The sequence below is a fragment of the Myotis nattereri genome (genome assembly GCF_964212035.1).
Source record: "Myotis nattereri genome assembly, chromosome: 1".
Lineage (NCBI taxonomy): Eukaryota > Metazoa > Chordata > Mammalia > Chiroptera > Vespertilionidae > Myotis > Myotis nattereri.
The window spans coordinates 181,474,389-181,493,791 of record NC_138075.1 but is presented as its reverse complement, the minus strand read 5'-3'; the positions used below and the strand labels follow the sequence as shown (position 1 = coordinate 181,493,791).

Below are 19,403 nucleotides of genomic sequence, written 5' to 3'. Positions count from 1 at the left end.
TCTGCTTCCTTCATTATGAAGGCATTTAGAAAAAGTCTGTCTGCACAGGAGACTCGCACTCCTGGAAGCCTTTCAGATAAGAATGGGACGATATCGCCCTCTGGTGTTACCAAGGAGCCAGCGAGCGGCTGCACACACTTGGTTAGGACGAGGGTGCCTGACAGAGGTGAGGCAAGGAAAATGGAACACCAGCCCTTGCTGAGCAAGCGTATTAACACACTTTCCTAGTTAATTCTTACAACTTTGTGAGGTCCGTTCTTATAGTCTCCATTTTTATAGGTAAGAAAAGTCATCAGAGAGATCAAGTAGCTCATTCAAGGACACACAGCTAGGAAGTAGATTGAAATTTGAACCCAAGTCTGTCTAGCATTAACACCCATGGTCTTTTCTTATTCTGCAGGCCATATAAAGATTGGGTCCTTGCCCTGACCGGTTTGGCTCGGTGGATAGAGCGTCGGCCTGTGGACTCAGGGGTCCCGGGTTCGATTCCGGTCAAGGGCATGCACCTTGGTTGCGGGCACATACCCAGTGGGGAGTGTGCGGGAGGCAGCTGATGGATGTTTCTCTCTCATCGATGTTTCTAACTCTCTATCCCTCTCCCTTCCTTTCTGTAAAAAATCAATAAAATATATTTTAAAAAAAAGATTGGGTCCTCAAAATAGATTTATGGAACACTACTTTATGCTGGAAATTGAGGTTGAAGATAGGTTGACTAACTCCATTTGCAATGCGCTCCAACATCTTTGCTAATATTTTCCCACATCTTTTATAAAAAGTCACTGTCTTCCTCGCTGATCCTTGTCTCTCTCTTCCTTCTGAACCTTCTACCACTTTCCCTGCAACAGTTTCCTTGGTTACTTTGTATTACAGTCATAGGTGCGTCTAATTCCTCTGTCCACTATCTCTATATCTTAAATTACATAATAAACTACCTGAAAGCTGAGACTATTTTTTTAAATTTCAACCCCACACAGCATCTATCACTGCTCATAATCATCAACAAATTTGCAGAATTGAACTGTAACAGATGTTAGCCACTGTTCTGGAGATTTAACTCAAAAACATTAATTAGTATCTTCTTCCAAGTCAATAACACCCCCACCGTATCCTCTGACAGCGTGAATTTGCCTGTTAAATGTCTACTGGCCTGGAAAGATTGAAGCTCTCCTAACTTGCATCCACATACTGACAAAACAAAGGACAATGAACGTTAGATTTGGGAAATGGGCTGGAGGCCTGGCCTCTCTCCCATCCTGCGAGTGGAGGCTGCGGGGCAGTGTTCAGCCATCCTTGTCTCTGTCTTCCTTCATTTCCCCATCCCGTTCCTCCATATTGGGTAGCTACTATATTTTACTTTAGTACCACCTACTCTCATTCAATGGCTCCCTTAAATAAAACCTTTCTGCTTTCTCCTTTCCTTAATGGCTTTCGCGGACCCTAACTCTGTGTGTCCTCTGTTCTCAGGGAAAGGTGGCTAACCTTCTGACTTCCAATGGTGCTGCACACTAGCTGTCTTTCCAAAGGCCTTGCATTGGCCCTGTGTAAGCAAGTCTGTACATTCCTGGGATGCTCAGCCAGCAGCATCGTGAGCAGCAGGGCCATCTGCTGGGAGTTTAACCCTGGGCTCCCTGGGTGTTAATAGTGGAGTTGGATTAGAAACCCACCTCTGGGTCTAAGCCACATAATGTCTCCAGGCTCCTTGTAACTGCACTCATTCTAAGAGTCAACGAAGTGAGTTGAGATATTGAAAAGGAAAAAAAAATCGTACATTTATGTTAGTTTCAATGATATATAAAGCAAAATATTAGAAGCAACTTATATACTCATTAATACAAAATTCAGCCCTATGATAGTAAAACCAAAACATTTTGAATGGTTTTGCAATATTCTGTGCTTCTGATGTATATTTATTAACCTGGATAAACGCTTAAGTAACAATGTTAAGGGGAAAAAAGTAGGATATAAAAATGAATTAAAAAGTAGTAATCATTTGCTATATTTTCATCCAATCACTTTGGCTTGCACATATTCTTAAAAACATAAAAAGAAAAGTGCTATTAGTTTAAAAAATACTTTTACATATCACAGTAATAACCAATCAATGTAAATGCAATAGTTGTGCTGTGGGTACGGCATGTTAACCAGCATAAACCCACAGCTGACAGGTGGGATGAACCATTTTATTGCTTCCACCAGTTCCTGGAACTCTTTTCTCTACTACCAATTCTACAACACCACCACCATCAAAACTCAACCCTTTCACTTCTCTCCTTTCATCTCTTTCTTCCCAAAGTCATTGCAGGCCCTCTTCTTGGCACTGCTCAGAGTCACAGATAAGAGAAGCAGAAAAGCAGAACAAATACTTTTCCCATTTCATCTTTTCACCAAGACTCTTGCCCTTGCATCTGTGAAAAGACACAGGGCCCTATCCCTAGCGAAAAGCTGGCTGCCCAGGAGTGTATATCTCCATTAGGTCCCGGTCCCACCACTGCCGGTTCAGACAGGCAAGATCAGAATTTTGTATAGTCATTGCCTAATTCTGGCAAACGGACAAATAAATGGACTTGCTTTTAAAAACTGTAACATAAGGCACTCCCTGGCCTTTGGCATATATCCTGAAAGATTTATTTCTCTCCCGGGTGTTCGTTTTCAGGATAGGACGAGAGACACTGAGAGCCATATGACTTAACACTTGCCCCTCTAGACAGCTGAGCATTTCCATAGATAGACAATGGCATTTACACGGAGGAGCCACTTTAATATGTGTTTAGATGGCAGGTGGTCAAAACAGGGTTCAGCCCTGACAGACAAAGCCATTTCCAGTCATTCCATTTGTACTCGGAATGCAATCAGGCCAGGGGAACACTCCTAAGTAACAGCGAAGGAAAAGAGCGGGTCAGTTGAAGCCGATGGCAGAGCCAGTCCACTGTGGCGTGGTATTTGAGGGGGAAGTATACAGAGGAGAGGTACACGTCTCAGTGAATTCCTAGATAACTTCTCCATTGTCGTGAATCCCCACACTTGATCAACTTATTGCTCTGCGTGTCTTTAAGGGAGGACAGCAAAGAACAAAGGGCTAAAGGAAGGCTCAGTATTGATTCCTCTCCCACACAACAATCTTTAAACATTACAAGTGCTGTCATATTACAAGTCTTCTTTAATGAATTCATTTAATAAACATTTATTGAGGGCACCGTGCAAACATGGAAAGAACTGCTCCCCTCCAAAAATAAAAAATTGCAAAAAGAACCTAATTGTGGGATCCTCTCACCTCCCTAACTTCTCTATGCATTTTCTAATGCCTCTAAGCCTTTCCTTTTTTCCTCAAAAGTAAGCCTGTGAGCTGGCCAGCATCAGGATAGAAGAGATATTGATATTTTGCCTTCTCCACATTGGATCCAGTGTTCAATGTCACATGGTTTGTAATTGGCGCGTTTGTGAAGTCAGATGTTCCTGGTGATTAGCGAAATATCCCCTTCGTCCTAATGGAAGGCATTACCACGTGAAACTGAGAACCTGGTCATGTGGACAGCATCCAAGACACTTCAGAAACAACTGCTTGGCCAGTGGTGTTGAGGAGAAACCCAATCTGGAGGGTTAACAGAAGTAGCACATTCTCATGCTGTCAGCCTCTCTAGCAAACCTTTCCTCCTCCCACTGGGGAAAAAATGGTAGATGCTCCATGGATCATTGGGTCATTGCCTGAATCCAACTTCCTGATCACAGAGTAGAGTCAAGTCACATATTCAAAACATAAAGTCCTTTTTAAAAAAAATTTTTTTCCTCACAGCTTGGTGCAGAATATAAATGTTCCAAATTTATCTGATTTTTAGTAGGTACAATTCAAAGGCTATGAAGAACAACAATTTGGGCAAGCATATTTGCCGCTTAGAATAAGACTCATAAACAGAAGAAGGGAGGTTGCCATTTCCCCCCATAGATTATTTTATAGATATGGAAATACTAAAAATGAAGATTTAAGTTTCCACAGAAATAAACATCTCCACATCGGATTCTCCATACTATTTCCTATCCATATGTTTAGTACCTCAATTCCACACAACATTTGTGGTCTATTAGGTTTAGACAATTCGTCTTGGCTACGTAGCTGCAAATTACTGAAGAAGACCAAGTTTACAGGAGGGAGGGTATGTGTTGTTCTTCGGGTTTTCTTACTTTCTCAATTAACAGGTAGGTTTTGAATAAAGTAGTCAGAATAAGGAAAGTAGGTAGAATACTTAAATGCTGACTACTTTAAGTAATTTTACACCTCTCATAATATTTATTGATTTCTTTCTAAAAATTATGTAGGTAGCCCTACCAGGAAACAAAGCTAGGATTATGTACAATTTGTCTGACATTCATGCTATTACTACTTCTGACATATAAATATATTTGCAAGTTTTTTTGAAGCAAGGGCTGTATCATATCATCTCTATGAACCCACCCAAAACACCAAGAAAGGGTGCTTCTTGTGCTGTTCATTCGCCTACTAGTATTTGCTCTCAGACTTATTGCCATCCTTCTTTAGTTCTGCCTGTACCTCAGGGTCTACATTTCCCAGGGTCCCTTGACAAGTGCTTCTGAGTATTTTAGCAAGTGGGAAGTGTTGCTGGATGACTTGGAAGTGGGAGAAGAGAAGAAGCCAGGCTATTTCTCGCCCTTTCTCTGCTTCGGAGGCATATCTGGCAGTGGCTGTGTTTCCCCCGTAGCACAGTGCCCATGGGATAACCATTCCTCTGTATTTCAGATCTCACAGGATGGCCACTCAGAGGCTCTAGCTCCTGAAAGGCGGCTTAACTTCTGAGCACTGGTAACACTCTACCTTCCCTGTACTTCATCCACCCAAATGGTGGTGGCGGTTTCCTGCTGCTTTTCCTAATTTCAGGATTGCCTCAGTATCTTCTTATTCGGCTCCCCAGTTCTTCCATTACCTGTGCAACCAATGCCTTGCACGACATTTGTTTGTTTGCAATACCCAGAGTGGTTTTTATTTTTCTGAATGGCTCCTTACTGCTACAGCTCTTCGTTTCAGGACTAGTCATAGAAAACTGATATTCAACATGGAACTCTGGGATTGGGCTGCTATCTGTTTGACCATGCATGCAGTGAAGACGTCCTTACAAGAAATAAATGCACACTAGCAGGCTGTGGCAGGATAATTACTTAAACCATAAGCGATGATTTCTTGAGATAGGGTGTAGAGTGAGGACAGAGGCTTTGGTCAAGTAACTGATGCATTTGACCATTATGATAACAATTATGATTCACAAGAATTAGTACATGATATGGCTGCTTCTAAATGCCCTGAACGGTGTACACCAAGAAAAGGATAAACCTGAGGCCTTGAAGTTCTAACACAAAACCTTAAGCTAGGTAGCCACATTCTATAGCCCTGTAGCCATAGAGCAGACATGGCTGAGAATCAGGCCAAAGGCTTAATAACATAGGTCGCAAAGAGGTAACATTAGTTAAATGTGTAGTCCAATCAAGTTTCGTTTCTTGTTCTTGTTTGTGTGTTTATTTTTGCTAATATAAGGGCCTGGATGGAAAGGAGCATTTCACTGGGACTTTGGATAGTGACATTTAGGCAGACAGAGATGAGGCTGTGAGCTCAGAATTTACAATTCCCTGCACCTTCCTAGCTAGCAGAAGTAGTCCTCCTGTCAATTTAACATCTCAACTGAGGCAACCAACCTTTATTTGTATAAAAACCTTTAGATGACTTTACTTGTGGCAGTTCCCTGGGAAGAGGATGATTATTCTCTACAAAATTCATTCTAACCGGTCATCATTGTCTCTGATCTTATAAAAAGAGTTATATCTCAACATAGCCCAGATGGAAAAGTGCAGGACTTACTCCAATAAGAGAAAGCAAATACACCAAAGGAGTTTGCATAATTCTATCATATATATATATATATATATATATATATATATATATATATATATAATCATTTCAAGTGCTCTCTATGAGGCTGGTTGCTAACATACTGGGTAGCACAGCATAGGCAAAGAAGTCTGGAGAATTCTAGAGATGGGAATTTGGAGTGGATACATAATGTGCAAACTCCTTAGCCACTCCCAACCGTATCCTCACCTTGAAGATCCAGAAGACATTCCTTTCTCCATAGTATTAAGAAATGCAGGGGTGACAGAAGCATAGAATGCTGTTATGTAGCAGTATTAGGTTGTGGTTGTATTGAAGTTTAAAATAGTTAGAAGTGGAGGAGGGTTCTGGGAAGATGGCAGAGTAGAAAGATCCAGGAATCTGTCTCCTGACCTAGACAACCATTGTACTGGCAGGATTTGTTTAATGTAGCTACTTTAGAACTCTGGAGTCTATTTAAGACTTGAAACTTCTAGGAGAAGGATCAGAAGGTAAATTGTGATTAATTTTGTTCAATGTCAGCTCTTAGCATAGTAGAACCTATTCCGCTCCCAGCCACAGGGCAGGCAGCTGTGCACCTGCTCCTGGAGCAGCCTGCACACAGCTTGCAGGAGCCAGGGTGAGCAAAAAGGATCCCGTCCCCCAAATCAATGGGGATCAATGCTTTGATTGCTGATTTCTGCTTCTGATCACAAAGATGGGGCAAAGAAACAGGCAGCCACTGCTGCTACACCTCCCTTTAATGCTGCAAGGCCTTACCCCCTTGGCTGAAATGACTTCAAGAGAATTTAAAGGACCAGTTGCCCCTACCCCTTGCTTCATTTTTCTAATTTTCCCTTTTGGGAGCCAGACATTAAAGACTAGAGTCTAGACATTGAAAAGCAATTGCACTTACAGGTAAAATTAGAGTGACCATCATGCCCAGGGAAAGGTGCAGGTTCAGGCAAGACCGAAGAAGACCTTAAGTTTACACTTCAGGCTGATTCTTGGCACAGAGACAGCCTACAACATTAAAAAACAAAATACAAACAAACAAAACAAAACAAAAACCAGCAAACCCAGTGGAAAAGATAGAATCTCATTTGCAGAGTTGTCATATTATTTTTATATTATTTATATTTAAATATACCCCTTCAACAAAGTAAAAAATATAAGTCAATAGAAACTGTCCTTGAAAAAGGCTTAATGGCAGATCAACTAGATAAGGACTTTAAAATAACTGTCATAAAGCTGATCAAAAAACTCAAGATGTGGAAAAGTAAAGAAAATTATGTATGAGCAACATAGATATTTTAATAAATAGAAAACCTAAAATAAAAATTTCTGGAGCTGAAAAACTCAATAACTGAAATGAAAAATTAACTAGAGAATTCAAAGGCAGATTTGAACAGGCAGAAGAAAGAATCAGTAAACTTAAAGACAGGACAGTGGCTTTATGAAGTTGAGGAGAAGAAAGAAAAATGACTAAAGAAAAATTAACTGAGCCTAAGGGACCTGTGTATTAACATATGTGTTGTGAGAATCCCAAATAGAGAAGAGAGAAAGGGGCAGAGAGAGCTTCCCAAATATGATGAAAGATATAAACACCCAAGAAGCTTAATGAATTACAAGAAAGGTCCAAACTGAAATACATTATAATTAGACTTTCAAAAGGCAAAGGAAGAATCTTGAAAGCAGCAACAGAGAAATAACTCATCACATACAAAAAATCCTCAATAAAATTATAATAAAAATTGTGGAAGCCAGAAAACTGTAAGAAAACTGGCATGTAAGATAAATTCCTTGTAAATATGTATATATTTCATAAGTATATACTAAACATTTAAAACTGTGCAAAGCATAGAGATAAACATGTAGGCCTTATTTAAAAGGTCAATGCATATCAAATGGTGCAATTTATGGGGTTGTGTGATCTTTTCATGTGGATTAGGTTGAGACCAGTCTATAATAAAAGATTGCAGTGGTTAGGTTTCACTTATCATTACCAGAAGTAGCTCGAGAAAGCAAATGCTCAAGATGGGATTCTAGCCCGTTGGTTTTGCTCAGAGGATAGAGCATCAGCCTGAGGACTGAAGGGTCCTGGGTTCCGGTCAAGGGCACATACCTGGGTTGTGGGCTCCACCCCCAGTAGGGGGCGTGCAGGAGGCAGCTGATCAATGATTCTCTCTCATCATTGATGTTTCAATCTCTCTTTCCCCCTTCCTTCCTCTCTGAAATCAGTAAAACTATATTTATATGATGGAATCCTAGCACTGGGTCTCTCTCATTTCCCCATTGCTAGTTGATGAGCCCAGTGTGCTTTTACTCATGGTGGATATGAAGTGCAGGTGGAAGGGAAGCTTTGGCATATGTGGGAAGCAGTAGCACTTAAACAGTATGGTGCATTGGTGATTATAAGGAGTGTGGATTGTCTGTTTTCAAAACTGACTTTAGACATCTTGAGAAAATGACAGCCTCAGATTAACCAACTACAATTCAAATCATGATGTGTTCTATAGTGTGTGATGACCATTATTTCAGCAGCCATGGGACAAACAAGTGCTAAAGTTCAGGCCCAGGATTTGCATAATAGTGGCAGAGCCACAACAAGTAGTCTTTAAGGTTGTGAATTCAAAATGAGACTCTAAAATCTGGGATGAGGACATTTGGTAGAAAAGTCAGAAAAGCTGGATCCCTTCTGAGCCCTCTCACTTGCTAAAGGAAAGAAACCTCCCTTTGTCCGAATAACTTGCAAAGTTCCCACTTGTAGCAGGTGCCTCAAAAGATGATGCTTGTTCTTCTTAAGAGCCACCCATGCCTCCTCCTTTTTGAACTCAGGATCAATAACTACGGTGACAGCACAGCATAGCCTGAGCAGAGGAACAGAGCACCTATACCAGAAGAAAATCACTCTCACACACACAAAGAAGTCTAAGATCTGGGCTAACATTGTGACCAGGAACTGAAGAAACATGTGAAAGTGGATCTTGGAAGTATTGGACCAGGGAGACCTGAATAAACCTGCACAGAGAACAATTTATTGACATAATAGCACTCTAGTGATTCAAGATTTAAGTCTTAGCAAGGAGTCCTGGAGGCAGTCCTGATATCCTCCTTGAAACGGTGTGGTAAGTTTTGTTCTTTGGGAAGCATACTCTAGATCAGTGGTCGGCAAACTGCGGCTCGCGAGCCACATGTGGCTCTTTGGCCCCTTGAGTGTGGCTCTTCCACAAAATACTGACTTCTGCGCATGGGCCACGAAGTTTCAATCGCACTGTATGTACGCGCCCGCATGTGGTATTTTGTGGAAGAGCCACAGTCAAGGGGCCAAAGAGCCACATGTGGCTCGCGAGCCGCAGTTTGCTGACCACTGCTCTAGATCAGTGGTTCTCAATCTGTGGGTCGGGACCCCTTTGGGGGTCGAACGACGCTTTCATAGGGGTCACCTAAGACCATTGGAAAACATATATATAATTACATATTGTTTTTGTGATTAATCACTATGCTTTAATTATGTTCAATTTGTAACAATGAAAATACATCCTGCATATCAGAAATTTACATTACAATTCATAACAGTAGCAAAATTACAGTTATGAAGTAGCAACATAATTTTATGGTTGGGGGTCACCACAACATGAGGAGCTGTATTAAAGGGTCGCGGCATTAGGAAGGTTGAGAACCACTGCTCTAGATGGAGATTAGTATTCAGGAAACGTATTAGTGTTCTCAGAATCAACCCTGTAAAAGGAATCAAAACTGAACCAAGAAAGTTAGGTGGGTTACAATGCAGTCTCAACAAAGGCACCTTGAGGAACTCTGAAGATGGGATGGCCCTTCAGAGTTACTGAGGGGGACAGACCGACCCTTTATACCCACACATTACGCAGGCACTGGGTGTAGGCTGTCCCACTGGCAGCGGTCATTTGGGGCTCACGATGCTGGTGAACAAGCAGATTCGTCACATTGGTGTGAGAAGGGAGGGTTGCAATTACACAATAGGAGGCAAGAAGCAGCATATCTGGAACCCAAGGGATTCACCAGGCACCTCTTTGTTCTTCCATGCCCAAGGGTAAGTGGGCAAATTCAGTAACCATGGCTCAAGAAGCATAACGCGTGTTGGCGTGAAGGTCTGTCATCCTTTCTTAGGGAAGCAACCTAGACCCACTGATGTGTTGGTACAACGCTGAGTAAGATTTGAAATGCATAATGGAAAGGGCAAGACGACAAATATCAATCATAGCTTCGGAACCAGCCTTAACAGTTCCACCACTCCTCTGTAATTTGTTGAGATTAAAGCCTGTCATGGTGTAGAAGGCTGTGATGAAATGGACTTAACAGTGGGTCCAAAACATCTCAGTGGTTCAAGTGGGTACACTGTGACTCTCCGTGCTGCCTCCCGTGAGTTCCCAGCTCACTCTGTTACTCTGACCACTGCCTAGGCAACAAGTTGGACACAGTGTAACTTAACAGCATTTTGCCTCAGCCACACCAAATGCTTGCCTTCTCCACCTCACCACCCCATTTCTCCACCATTTATTGTATGAGATACCTGCAGGGACCTGCTTAGTGAATTCAATTGATGTACGAACCTGGATAGGAAAAAGTACACATGGGGTAACTGTTCCCTCATGGGAGATGGAGCCTATAAATACTTTCTTTCCCATCCTTCGTGAAACATTCTATCTGTTCCTCAGGGGTCGGTGCCAGCTTTGTGGCCCCAGTTGCTCACAGAATGACCAGCTCAATAATGTTCCCTTGACTTGGTCTTCTCTCCTTCCCAATTTTGTTCTTCCTAGTGCCCTACTCTGCTCTCATGGGATCATGTCTCCAAATAAACTACCTGCATTCAAGCCCTTGGTGTCAGTTTTTTTGAGAGAACCATTTCATGAGATTTAGTTTCTTATATCCATTTTACCAATGAGGATGCATTTTGTCCAAGGTCACATGGTGAAATGCAAGGATACTTGGTGAATGTCATAACTGCCTTATCTTAGGAGTCTTCCTAAAACTTGGTTCCTTCAAGATCCACTTAAGGGGGGAATGATTCTACTTTTGGAGAACTTCCTAAAGGCTGGACATCAAGGTCTCTGTAAAGGGAAGGTCCTTGGGGTCCATGACAGGCTCACATTGAAACCTTAGTAGAAAAAACAAATCTGTAGGCACTAAGCTTTCAGCTAGAGATTTGCCAATGTTAGTAATCTGTTCCAAAATAAGCTGCCATTATCTTCTCTAAGCACCTATTAAGCTGGACAGTTGTTTCATTTTCTTCAAGAATAATCTGGTCTTGATCATATCCTATCTTAAAATCATTTTTCAACTAGATATCCCTAAACATAGTTTTCAGAATTTCTAATTACTTTACTGTACCCTTCCCCCTCCTAACATTCCAAAGTTTAAGATAACCTTTACTCTGACTTAAACACTTCAGTATTTTCTCCTGTGTCAGAAATAGGTTTGGAATGTGAATTCTTGGACAGGGAACCTGTCCATCTTATATCTCCCCAAACACCTTGTATATAGTAGACGTTTCTTGTTGAATGAACTTACTCTAGGTCTTGGCAGGTCCACCTGTAAATATTGGTTACTCAGCAGATCTGTCAGAGGGTGTCTAGCGGTCAGGATGGGCTAGATTATGCCTTAATAACAAACCTTCATTGCATTGAGACTGTAATTAAGCAGTCGTTTCTCACTCATACTACCTGTCCTATGTAGGAGCTCTGCTCATCAGTCATTCAAGGATCTGGGATGAGAGGTTTGATCTCCACATGTTTGTATGATCACTGTGGCAAGGAAAGGGAATTTGGCGAATTGCACACTGGCTCTTAAAGCCCCACTCAGAAGTGACACATGCCCTTCTACTCAGATTTCTTCAGCCAAAGTGAGTCTCATAACTATGACTAACTTCTGAACCTATTCTAAACAAAATAGTGCTTGAGTAGTAACGTAGTTTCCACCAGAAAAAAATGTATCAGGAATTTGTAACTTTTTTGCCTGAATTACCTTGGCTCTCCCTAATTCGCTTTGTAAGAGATGTACTGACCTGAATGCAGACGCTTACACTGCACACGTAAGTTGTAAAAAACCAAGACAAAGGTATGCAGTTGCAAAATGGCCATTTATTGCCTACAGGGAAAGAAAAGTGAGGGAGAGAAGGGAAGTACACAGGTGCAAGGAAACAAGCATATATTTAGCCCTATACATCATGTGTGAGCAGTACCCAATCTCCAAAATGGAAAAAAGTATTTTGTCATCTGACATAATAGTTAAGGTTCTTAAGCACCTCCCTTCTGAGCTGCCACGGATTTAAAAGGCAGGACTGCTTTGTTTAGTCAATGTTCACATTAATGAAAAAATACCACCACCCAACTGTGTCCTTTTGCACACACATTTTGTACAGTGTCTATTGTGAAAAACATCTCAGCTGAGCAGCTTGGTCAAGATTCAGACCTCATCAACTGTTTAACTGTAATAGAAAAATAAATCAGCTGGTGATTTTGTCAAGGAGAATGTGTTCAATAAGAGTAGAACCACTTTCTCCAGGGATGACAGAGTGTTAAATGATTAGAACACTACAGAACCAATCTATTAAACATTAAACACTAGTAAGCTACAATTATATGGCACTTCATTAAATCTAGTTTTAAGAAAAGAAAAGCTTAGATTTTTAAACTGATTAGAATACAATTACAAATTGATTTAGTGCTAGACTTTTTTTTTTTTTTTTTTTTTTTTTAGGACAAAAGCAAAATAAATACGCAACAGGGGAAAAAATACCAAAACAACTTGCTCAGTTTTAAACTCATGTGCTTTGCTTTCAACCATTAGTTTAGTTACAAAAACACTTTATAGGCCACAGAATGAATCAAACGTAGGCAAAACAATCAATTTAATGCCAAGTGCTGAAAATAAATGAACACTTCCCAATTCAAATGGTAAACTGAGTCAAAGAGGTCATCTCATGGACAATGAGTTGGCACTTGTTTTATAGTCAAAAGAAATCACAATAGAAGATACAAATTAATCCATGGTGAATTTGACCAACACCTGGTCCTTTCTCTTAAACAGACGCCGTTCATACCACCCCACTAGAGATAAAAGCAAAATTGAAATGTTCATCTTCCTCAAAATACTCCAAGTGCTCAGCTTCTCCTAGATGAAAGAATTGCTTGCATTTGGACAACTGTACGAATGCCCAGAGTGCACTTCTCAGTGCTGCTGGTGTTTAAGAAATTTGCCACACATGACACAACAATTTCAGATCCAGTGTGCAGCAACACAGCCATCCAAAGCCTCCTCCAAAAGTTGGCAGAGCACCGCTCAGGAATTTCACAGGTAAGGGAATATATTTTTAGCAAGTTAAGCAGAGAAAGGACAATACAATTTCTGCATACACACCCAGACTATTGTATCACTTACTGCATCAAGATTGAAACAAGTAGCAGGAAACTAAGCCTATTCAGTAAGAAGCAAAGCCATTATTTGACATATGAGCGCTGAGCCAATCCTGTGAGTTAATTAAACAAATGTGGTACATATAACCATTGATAGCTTGAAAGAAAACAGTCATATACCAGTAATTAGAAATTAACACAAAACTGAAATGAGCAAGAAAGGACCACTTCTTATGCTTCAGAGTTAAAAGCAACAGACATACCAACAGGGAAATTATCTAAATCCAGGGAGATTGTTATAAAAAAAACAACTAAACTATGCCTTCTGAGTTTCTGAAAGCTGAATGTACCAACACCAAATGAATCATATCACTTGGCATTTGCATATCCTTTCGTAATGTGATTTATTTCTGATGACCCAATTTCTAATTTCAATATAATGCTGAATTTATACTTATGTTCCATAAAAATTAACATTTAATAGGCAGAAATGTCCTTATTTCATATGTTTTGAAAGTAAACACTATTTTACTTAAAAACTTCCATTGCTTCAATAGCATAATCTTTGTTGAATAAAACCTCAACATGCTTGTTTTCCTTTGGTTCCAAGAATAACCCAAGCCTAACCAAACTTATGCAAAAAAAATTACTAACTAGGGTAATAAAGCTTGCTTTTCCTGGTGTCTCCCTATTTCTGGCTGCAGGACCTGTGATTTAACAGAGAAACTTACATAAAGAGGGAATTTGGTTAAAACAAGAAACATGCATGCACCCCCTTACCACCTTCTTAAAAAGAAATGTTTGAATTTTCCCCCCTTCTTTCTGTGGATCTTATTCAGAACACCCTGCAGTATAGGTATAAGTGTTTTCTCTTTACCCTTAAGCTTTAAGGTGATACTTACACAATAAAGATTTACATATTCTGTAAAATGAAAGATGCTCTTGGCATCCTGTTCTTAAACAGAGTACAACTTTGGTAAATAAGCCAAGGTATAGATGTGCTAATTTACTTATGCTTGAATTCAAATTTGGTGATCATAATGCTATTAAAAATTTTAAATCACCCAAAAGCAACCATAGTATAAAATTTCTCTTCTGTGTACAATTTCAAAACTTTAGTTGAAGTTCTTGGCTTAGAAAAATATTCTAATTTCCCTAGTTAATTTGTCTACCTATAATTCAGGGCTCTACAAAAATGATACAATTCAAAAGGAAAGGTTAAACAAATCTTTTACACACATTTAGAAAGGTGATTTTTTTTTTTAAGAAGAGGGTAGGTGGGAAAGAGACTGCCTTACAAATGTGAAAATTCACATTTCTGTCAAAATATAATCATAGATGAATGCTATTTTGAAAACGTGCCATAAAGTCTTTGCTTGCTAGAAACCATTATTTTTATGGCCTGCCAAAGGTATCAGAAACTAATGATGTTTTCTGGGACTGAAGCTACTAATTAGTCAATATGTTTTACAAAGCTATTAAAATCCCTCAGAAACTCGGAATAGAAGACCTTAGAAACAAGTAAGTATTGGGACACAGTTGATTTTTATTGCTAGAACATCTAGCCTTGAATTAGAAATGATGAACCATATGTCTCTGGTTGTATCAAACACATTTGACCTATTTTTTTCTTGTGCTTTCTCTATGCCCTGCTATTTGATTTGAAAGTATAGATGGCATTAGTGATTTTTAGAAACTTAGAAATTCAACAAACTTAAATTTTCACCCATTTAACTATACTTAGGAGATACAATTTTTAAACGGATCACAATCCATTTGCCCATGTTCCAGTTTTAATGTGCCACATCCTCAATTCTAATAGAACCCACCATGGAATCAAGTGATACAAGCGTCAAATATTGCTCAACTTTCTCCTTGCTTCTCTGGCATTTAATATATAACTTTAAGACACCAAAGAAAAGGGACAAATTAGAAATGAAGCTTTATATTTCTGCAAACTACAACACTAAAACACAGTGGCTTCTTTAATACATTCACACAGGATGCTTATTAGCAAAATTAAATATTTGCCTATGAATACCAGAAAAGTAATTTGAAAACAAAGAATTTGGAACAGGCAAATGGGAGGGGAAAAGCTGGTCTCAGAACCCATTGTGCCATACCTGACTTTAACATGTGATATTCAAACAACCGTTCACACGCCTTACATCAAGGAAATGAAAAACAAAAACATTCGGCTACATTGTACAAAATTCTTTTTACATAAAACATCATAAATTTTGAACAGACTTACTATATCTGAATTCTAAAAAATTGCCTATAGAATGGTGCTGGGATTCTGTTCTCTGCTTGCTTTTAGGCAGTGCTGTTGCTTAAAAGTTGACACCAGGCACAATATTTTAAAACAAAGTCAACAAGCAAGGAGCAGTAAGTGGACTTGAGCCTTTCCCAGATGTCAGTCCTGAGGATGCTGCGATATTCCCCATCACGATGTGTAAAGCTATGAGGCGGATACTGATGCCTGAGAAAGTGGGTGACTTCACATGCACTTGCATGGCTGCTATAACGGCAAACAGTGTAGTTTTTCTTTCCTCAAACAACACTGTTTTAATAAATTTAAAGAGCACTCCAGTTCTTAGATAAATACCAGAAATCATTTAAGTTAAAAAAACAAATTAGCACAATCTAAAAATGCCCAAATTTTCCTTTACCTTCAGTTAAAATATGCAGCAGCTCAATGGCATAAAGCTTATTAACTTATTCTAAGAACTAGAAAGCATATGAGCATAAATATTTTATTCTCATTGAATATATACCATATGTCATTCACCTCTTCCTATTTTGGCTTGTCACTGCCAAAGTTCCAAATGGCATGGGTTTTAACAAGACAATACTGAGGAGAGCAGCATTTCTGATCATCTGAATTGGCAGCTCAAACAAATACCACTCCTTTTACAAAGGTAACAGAGGGTGAAGGGTATGTGAAGGTTGGGCAGTGGGCTGAAGGGAAACCGTGCACATGAAATTTGGGTCACCATGCCCCAAGTAAGTGTGCCACCCAAAACATAACACAATTACCTACTTCAACAAAGCAACTACCAACATTTATTAAAACCACATTAAAAATACACAGGATAATGAATGGTCTGAAAGAGTGCATTTGGAAGCAGAGAGAACCCAATTACACACCTTCCTGCAACAGAGTGCCTCGATCATACACAAAATAAACTTAAGCTGTTTACAATGTTTCCCAAATTTTATTTTCCCTCTACATTTAACTATTAAAAAAGTTTTTATTAATAAATGGGCTCCTCTGTGGTTCATATACAATCATAAGTGAACTTTTAAATTCCATTTTATACAAACATCTCAAAAAATATTGGGAGTGAAGTATGGTAGGAAATATTGCTCACATTGCTAATTAACATGCGTATATGAAAGGAGGAAAATGTTTTGTTAAGTGCATATACCTCCAGAGCAGAAAATCCACCCAAAACAAAAGGTTTAAAATAACACATACAGTAGCTGATTACAAAAAAAGGTAATGTCCACAAAATTAAGTTTTTCATGCTATTCTACTTTCCAGTACTATACTTCAGGTAATCAATTTGCATGGCTAGATGTTGAATGCTTGAGGTATATAAGAAGGGATACCTGCACATTGAGGAAAATCTGTCATCTTAAGGGTTGTCTCTTTGTGTGTTTGTTTCTTCTGATATTTTAACATTTTTAAAAGAATATTTTATTTACATCAAACTTCACTCAACTACAATGACATTCCAATTTTAATAGATGACAAACAATGCCTCATCACTAGGCACTTTTAAAAGGGAGTTTAGGCTTTACAGAAACCTTCTGATGCAATCCCATATGTGGTATCATATCATCCCACCACCCTCATCCCATTAAAATTACCCTTCAGGGAAATATTATATTATATAGCCTGATTTACTATGGAAGAAATTAGTATGAAATAACCAAAGGAAAAGCATCATTTAAGACTAATAAAACAGCCTAAGATGTCAGGTTTGAAAGAGGAGACTAATTGTATACATTTAAAACTAATTAAATAATTTAAATTTGACTTGTACTTTATATATTAGTGAGACACAAATATAGGCTATTTTATTTTAAAATTTCATTCACATAATGGAAAATTTCTTGTTTATTAAAAATATCACATTTTGAGACTAGAAACAGTAAAGTGCATGAAAAGTTTAAAATATAAATTCAGAAAACTTTTATAGCAGCAAAAAAGCAGAATAAAGAAAAACTTAAAAACACAGACACAACCTTTTCCTGTTACTGTGCCATAATTAACATCAAGTAGCCAACCAATTTCCCCCCCAGAAAATGATATCTTCACTGCCTCTTGAGTCACAGATTTTCAACTGGCCCCTTATGGGCAAAAAAAGGATTCCAACATATCTAAAGAACATCAACAGTTGGGAATAAACCAGTAGCTTCTTAATTCAACCCTGACAGACAACAGAAACAAAGATTTAAAGCATGTAATGGCCATTTGGCAACTAGAGTCAGGAAAAATGATCCAAGGTTTTCAACTACTCCCTGTCTCTTTCTCTCCCAAATTCTTTCTATTGTTGCCCCCAAAAGCCAAAACCAATAGCCACTTGACCTACTTTGGGAAACACATTAAATACTTGGACAGCTTTCCCCTTCTAAAACTTTGATCAGGGCCATTTCATTCAGTAGTTATTTTTTACTATACCAGCAAAAATGACATATATCATATAATACATTTTTTTCCAGCACAACCAGGCAGAAAAGGGTAGATGAGAATAATGGAAAATACTGGACACTAATTTTGTGGGCTTCCTAAAAATACCAAAAATTCTATTTTCAAAATGTGTGGCAGTAAAAATTACCTGTTGTTTCCCTATAAATAAACTGGAGAGTCGGGCTTAAAATTAATACTTCCAATAACTAAAAGGGGAACAAAATTCAGAGTGATTCCTCAAAAAAACCCCACACAAAACAAACTAAAAAATGTTTGCCCAACAAACTGTCATATGCAGTTAACTGTTTGATTTTGAAAGCATATTGTGCAACCATCTTTAATTTCTCAATTTTTCTTATGGCTAGAGGCTATATCATAGTTTATGTACAGATCTAGTAAATGTAAATGCTTTGTTAATGTGCAAATGACTTTGGGAGCCAAAAATCAGCTTGTTATAATGGAAAACAGAAATTCAAGAAAGTTTTCCCTGCAAGGCATACCATTAAGTTTAAAATCTTACATTGTTTTTAAAATTTGCCTTTTACAAAAATGGTTGGCTCATTTGAAATCATTTAAAGGAAAGTATTTGTTTTAGAAAAACAAATACACTGTTGTTGGGCCTCAAATTAGTGACTTATCAATTACGAATGCTGACTCAATATAATATGAAGAAGGTCAATTTTTAAAAACATGTTACAAATTAAAAATTTGGAAAGAATAATACTTTGGTTCCAGCTCTAGTGCCAAATGATGCCAATATGCACAAAAATGTACAAAATCTTATAGCAAACACATAATGAAAGGAACCTGAAGAAGCAGCTTAAGGATGGCCATACTTCACTCCTATATACTTTGATTTACAACTGTACAGGTCCATAGCAATAGATCCCCGTCTTTGCGGGGCAGTACTCCACTACCTCCGATTAGGCAAGTGAACACCATTGACAAGAGGCAGGAGTGGAGGGTGGAGTTCAAGTTGTGTTAACAGTGAGAAGTGGTCTGAAGGGATGTGTGGGTGTGGACACCCAGTGATGTTGTTCTCAACCAGCCATTGAGGATCTAAAGGCCCCAGGACACCAAGCACGTTCATATGAGTCTTGGAATAGAAAATGTAGTCAATTACGCCCTGAAAAGAGATTGAAAGTTGGGGAAAAAAAGAGAAAAACATATGATTAGAAAAAAGAAAAACTTAATATATATAACAACAATCCATAATTTGCAAAAGCCAAATACCTGAGTGACCTGTATGTCTGGTTGTCTTGACAATGGGTAAAATAAGGCTCAAGTCTTCAATGGGTTATTACATGAAATGAAAGTGGCACAATAGGGAAACATAGTACTCTGCTGAAATAAAGTCTTACACTTGTGTATAATGATAAACAAACTGAGGAGCTAAGCACACCAAATTATGTTTAGACATAATTTTAGAATTTGCTTGCTT

At 38.8% G+C, this 19,403-nt stretch overlaps 1 protein-coding gene across 1 annotated transcript in view; it reads right to left on the bottom strand.

Annotated features, from left to right (window-relative positions):
* Window positions 1–17,326: 17,326 nt before the first annotated feature.
* The window catches only part of CNOT6L (CCR4-NOT transcription complex subunit 6 like), a 76,117-nt gene continuing 74,040 nt past the window's right edge, over window positions 17,327–19,403 (bottom strand). The window contains exon 11 of the mRNA XM_081100836.1: window positions 17,327–19,088. Coding sequence (XP_080956962.1) covers window positions 18,876–19,088 — 213 coding nt within the window. The 3' untranslated portion in view covers window positions 17,327–18,875. The remainder of the gene's footprint in view (window positions 19,089–19,403) is intronic.